Source organism: Sorghum bicolor, chromosome 9, assembly GCF_000003195.3.
Source record: "Sorghum bicolor cultivar BTx623 chromosome 9, Sorghum_bicolor_NCBIv3, whole genome shotgun sequence".
NCBI lineage: Eukaryota > Viridiplantae > Streptophyta > Magnoliopsida > Poales > Poaceae > Sorghum > Sorghum bicolor.
In genome coordinates, this window is record NC_012878.2 from 13,715,475 (window position 1) to 13,721,092 (window position 5,618).

General features: G+C 40.8%; 1 protein-coding gene across 2 annotated transcripts in view; it reads right to left on the bottom strand.

Annotated features, from left to right (window-relative positions):
- LOC8066635 (transcription factor bHLH68) overlaps nucleotides 1-2,839 on the bottom strand; it is a 7,808-nt gene extending 4,969 nt beyond the window's left edge. Inside the window, exons 1-3 of one of the 2 annotated variants that reach the window (XM_002440782.2) lie at nucleotides 2,154-2,839; nucleotides 1,422-1,803; nucleotides 188-265 (exon numbers count right to left, since the gene is read on the bottom strand). In XM_002440782.2, coding sequence (XP_002440827.1) covers nucleotides 188-265; nucleotides 1,422-1,803; nucleotides 2,154-2,479 — 786 coding nt within the window. In that variant the 5' untranslated portion in view covers nucleotides 2,480-2,839. The remainder of the gene's footprint in view (nucleotides 1-187; nucleotides 266-1,421; nucleotides 1,804-2,153) is intronic. The other variant, XM_021447862.1, reaches the window with a different exon arrangement.

Sequence of the window (5,618 nt, forward strand, 5' to 3'; positions counted from 1 at the left end):
ATATATATATATATATATATATATATATATATATATATATATATATATATATAAGTTATCACTATTATATCACATGTCAAATTCTCAGTGTACTCTTGCTGCACAAATTTTGAGAGAGAGAGAGAGATATGCACACAAAAGATGAGCCCGGTTTGGGTTATGGAAAGCAGTGAGATGAAGAAGAAACCTTTAGAGTAGATTGTGCCGAAGAGGAGGCCTGAACCCTAGGCTTCTTGTTGGCTGAACCTGTAGCAGTGCTGTTGCACTAGAGAAAGACAAAGAAACAAAGCAAGAACAATCATGATCTCATTTCGACCTGTCCCATGAAACAACACACTAACTCTTGGTAAAGTGAATTCATTCCCAGTGGTTCTAGCTCTCAATATAATGCGGACAAGCTATGGGATCATGTACCAGGACCATATAAATAATAAATAAAACAGTAGGTCAAGAAATGTGCTAAATCCGTCTAGGAAAGAATACCATTCCAACTATATTAAGTCAAACCATCTTCACACCGACAAAACCTAAAATTGCATTTTTCTCAAAATTATAAAGAACCAATATTGTGTAATCATAAGTAGATTTGTTATGGAATATATTCACACAATATACCTATTGTAATCATAAATGATGCTACAATTTCCTTTAACCATACCTAGAATTACATTTTTTTTGGTGTGTCTGGGGTGGGGCGTGGGGGGTGAGGGAGGATGGAGGGAGTAGTAAATTAGTAGAAACAAAAAGAGGTAGCCCTTTCAATATGGGTGCATGCCGTAACACTCTGACCAAGAGATTATGAAATAGCGTGCATGAAAATACCACCAGCTTGGTTGACAAATAAAGTGGATTTGCATATGACATGGAAACATGCATGTCTGTACTACTAGCAAATAAAGCATCTTTTCATGAAAAGAAGCATAGTACTACTGCCTTTATTTTGTTTCAGTTAATGGAAGATAGAATGCACCGTCACCAAGAGATCTTATTGACAGTATAGCCCCCCACCCCCCATCCCATCCTAGTCGTCGGTTAAAGATGAGATAACATAATCATGGTATATCTTTCCATCTCAAACTAAGATGAATGGAGTGCCTTTTGAAAGTACCATCTCTTCCCGAGGGCGATCAAGATGAAACATTGTGTAATAAAGTAGGCATAACGAATGCATTCCATGTCGATCGGAGCTTAAATAATTAATTTGAATCTAAATACATGTCTTCCATATGCATGAATAAAGTCGATAAATTCCTTGATGAATGTAAGTTTCTTCTTTAATTTTTAAAAAAGAATCAAAAGACGAAATTGATAATGTTGAAAAAAAACAAAGGGATTGGAAAGAACAAATCAGAAAACATCCTACGAACTAGCAATGGTTGACATTAGTTTCCCGGATTATAGACCAAGGTAGCTCATCTCACCTCGGATGAGTTATCAGAGATATGATGGTGGCTCTTTAGCTCCGGAAGTGGCGCGCTGTTTGAGAAGTCGAGCATGTTGCTGCCGAGGCTGGTGGTGATGCACGACCTAGGAGACGAGGCCAGGAGCATCTGGCTCAGCTGAGACTTGCTGGCCCCTCCTGGCGCCGGCATCTCATGGTCACCAGCAGCGACGTGGCTGTGGCTCCCATAGAAGTTGTACGGAGGTTGAGGCATGGCGGAGCCCTCCTCCTTCATACCACCACCACCCACCATGCATGCACTTGCTGCAGTTTCAGCGTGATCCCCCCAATTCTCTATGCCCTTTGACGGGAGAGCTGCGGTGGCGCTGTATCGCTCATGGTCTCCTGCAACTAACCCCCCTCTGCACATGTAGTTATAGATGAGCACAGACAGATGAGTCCATGGGGATAAGAACAACTGCAAGTTAGCATCAGAGTAAAACGAACATGAATAAGATGATTAGAGACAGGAAGGTAGATTAACACTGGGAAAGGCTTGATCCGCTATAGGACAAAGTGGGTTAACCACTTTATTCCTTCACCTAGAGCTACTGTTAAGTATAGCTAGGGTACATGGATTGTGGAGGTCTGTAATTGTGGATCTGTTGCATGAATAAATCTTAAAAGATTTAACCAGTAAAGAACGAATGAGGGCCGCTGGGGAAGAGACTCAAGAGAGAGATAGACAAATAAGAGAGAGAAGAGTGCTTACAGAAGCATCTGGCTCCATGATTCTGGCATGTGGTTCTCCTGACCGCTGCCGCCGTCTTGCAGACTTGGAAGAGAACCAGCCGCGCCGCCGTTGATATGACCTAGCTGGCCTGAAGAGGTACCGGTGTGCAGAAACTGCTGTGGGAAGAGCATGGATGGAGACGACAAGGAGGGCAGGATGGGGGAGGCCTCTTGATCCTCATGGCACGACTTGAAGCTGCTCATGATATTATTGCTGCTGGCTGTGGCAGTATTGCCGCCGCCACTGCCGGTACCGCTCCAGATCATCTGCTGGACAAGGGAGGTCTGGAATTCTCCTCTGTTCATCACCGGCCGCGCGCTGGAGAGAGAGGAGAGCTAGAGATGAGCTCTCTTACTTCAACAAATGCTAGCTGCTGCTATCTCTTCCTTGCCAGAGGCTCTCTAGCTCCTCTTGCACTCTTGGTGTGGAAGTAGTCTCAGGTCAATCTTAAAGGGGCCAGCAGTGTCGCTCGTCGCAATTTCCTTGAGGGAGATGGGCTGGGCAGGGCATATATCTTCTCTTCCTCCTATAGAGAGGGGGGGAGAGAGAAAGAAGGGAACAACAACAATACCAAACAGAAGAAAAAAAGAGGTGAGAGGAGCTGAATAAAAAAGCATAGGCGCTGTTCGGAGAGGAATCTGGGCTTTGTTTTGTTTTCCGCTTCCTTTTGCTTCACTCCTTTATTTGTGAACTTTCCCTTGCTTTCCTCCAGCCCCTTTCTCTCTCTCTCTACATACCCCCTCCTCCTCTTTCTCATTCTTCTTTTGTATGTTATACACAGACACACACAATTATATATATTTTTTCTTTATTTCCCTTCTCCCTGTCACTTTTGCTTTATCACAATAAAGTGATGTAGGAAAGGTATGTGAGACACAGCATTTGGGACCAAAAGGAGCCGTTTCAAGACGTGGCGGTGCTTGTTAATCTATATCATCTCATCCAGCTTGTGTATGTCACCACCTTTCAAACCACCAATTAAGTAGACGCCACCTGATAATTGCAGTTGCACGCAGTGATGAATGAAGCTTAGACTAGCTAGATGCACACGTACAAAGATATAACCTCCACAACACGCACATACACAGGAACACAGTAGTGCACGCATGCACGCACAAAAATAAAGTGGGATCGGAAGGCATGCCGATGCGGAAAGAATGTCCCATCCGATCGGTTTTGGCTTCATATATTCATCCCTCTAACTTGTTACATGCATCAGGGAAACCGAAATGATGTACTTATCTTGCTAGATTTAAATTGTATATGATCGGACGAAATGTATGTCGATGAAGTATATGATTATACTATATATATATATATATATATATATATATATATATATATATATATATATATATTGTATATGATCGGATGAAATGTATGTCGATGAAGTATATGATTATACTAGACCATTTATGTGATATATAAGTTAAGTATGCATGCATACATAGAGTATATGGTTATACTTATTGTATATAATATAGTAGAGACATTATAAGTATTATTTTAAAATTATGAATTTCTTTGGAAAATTTTCGCGTGGTAAGATCTAGAGTATCTTAATATGAGTATATAAACATACTCAAACTCATAAACAAGTATGAACACATACACAATGTGGTTTATTGAAAATAAGAGTAACTACATGTACGTGCGGAAAAGAATTTCATATATATATTTGAGTATATATATATATACCGTACTCCCGGGAGTAATTACTCTCATCTTCAATAAACCACATTACATATATTCATACTTGTTTATCGGTTTGAGTATGTTCATATACTTATATTAAGATACTCTAGATCTTACCATACGAAAAATTTTCAAAGAAATTCATATTTTTAAATATATTACTAAAATGCCACTACTGTAGTATATATAATAAGTATAACCACATACAGTATGTATGCATACATACTTAACGTATATACTACCTTAGATGGTTTAGTATGATCATATACTTCGTCTATATACACTTCATCGGGCCATATACGACATAAATCTAGAGATATACACATAGAAGTAACTACTATTGGGAGTAAAAAGGAATTATCCTATATATATTTTGTCATATATGGCCACCATTAGCCATTTTGAAAGAACGGTCTAACGGAAGTAGCTACACCTTTATTATATTTTGTCATATCAGCTAACACTACTACAGAACAGGGCTTTGGACGATGCCTGAAATCTACAATTGTCTCAGCTTTTTTTTGCCTCGGGGTTAAAAAGACCTTTAGTCCCGACCCGTAACACGTGCCGGGACTAAAGAGTCCTGCCCAACGGCTGCCTAACGGCTACCTGGCAGGGCTATCGGGGGAGGGACCTTTAGTCCCGGGGCAAGCCACCAGCCGGGACTAAAGATTTAGCCCCGGTTGGTGGCTTGCTTTGGGACTAAAGGGAGCCCGTTTAGTCCATGTTCTTTCTTCAGCTCGGGACTAAAAGCCCACACTGTAAATCACGGTCCCTTCTTCCTGGTCGAGACTGAGCCCATTCAAATTTCAGTGAGCTATTCTTGCTCTTGCCATTGCTAGTTCTTGCTTGTTCTTCATCTTTGGCGCCCATTGGTGATCATCTTCGACGCCACCATCGTTTTCCCCCGGTCTAGGGGTAACTAACTTCATCATCCCTTGTCATTTTCATGTTATTTTTCTCTTTGTGATATCGCCGCCATTTTTTTGAGCTCAAATTCAATGGTCATAGTTTGAATCAACGTCACCGGCACCCATTGGTGATACCGCCCGGGATTAATGGGGGCCTTTAGTCCCAGAAGCGTAGTCTCGGCTTGGAATCCGGGGCTAAAGCCCCTTCCCGGCCGGGACTAAAGCCCCTTTCTGCAGTTGTGTAAAAAGTGATATGCCAAAGTTCCTAATTGACTAGCTTTGCACACGAACAGATATTCATTTATTAACCTATATTCTGTTTGCTGAATCAAAATATGAACTTTCTAATGAATTATTACTCCACCAAGTCAAAACTATAAGGTTTTGTTTACATGCTAGCGTACGGACGGATAATTATTAAGCATGTGGTAACCACATGCTAGATCGAAAACACCAGAAGTTTCACAACTAGATCCAAACCCCCTTCTCAACCAGTGGTTGTGATACCATGGGTATCTATCTTGGTTTGAAAACCTAAATAGAAAAATACAACCATGCCTACCGGTTCCTGACTCGATCTCGGACCAGTTATGTACCTAAGAGCTCGACAACCGGTTGGTATCAAGAATCAAGATGTAAGCATCTTTGTTCCCAAGACAAGTGGTAATTTTGGTGATTGCTGATTATTTGTGATCCTTGGTCTAAAAAAATAATTAGTAACCATATAGATATTGATGTAGCTTTTACAGTAACAAAAACAATTTTTAGAAATGTCCCTTTTTTAGAGGCAGGGAATGTTCTAGTTTGGTTTTGGTAATTGAGTAACAACTATTGTACT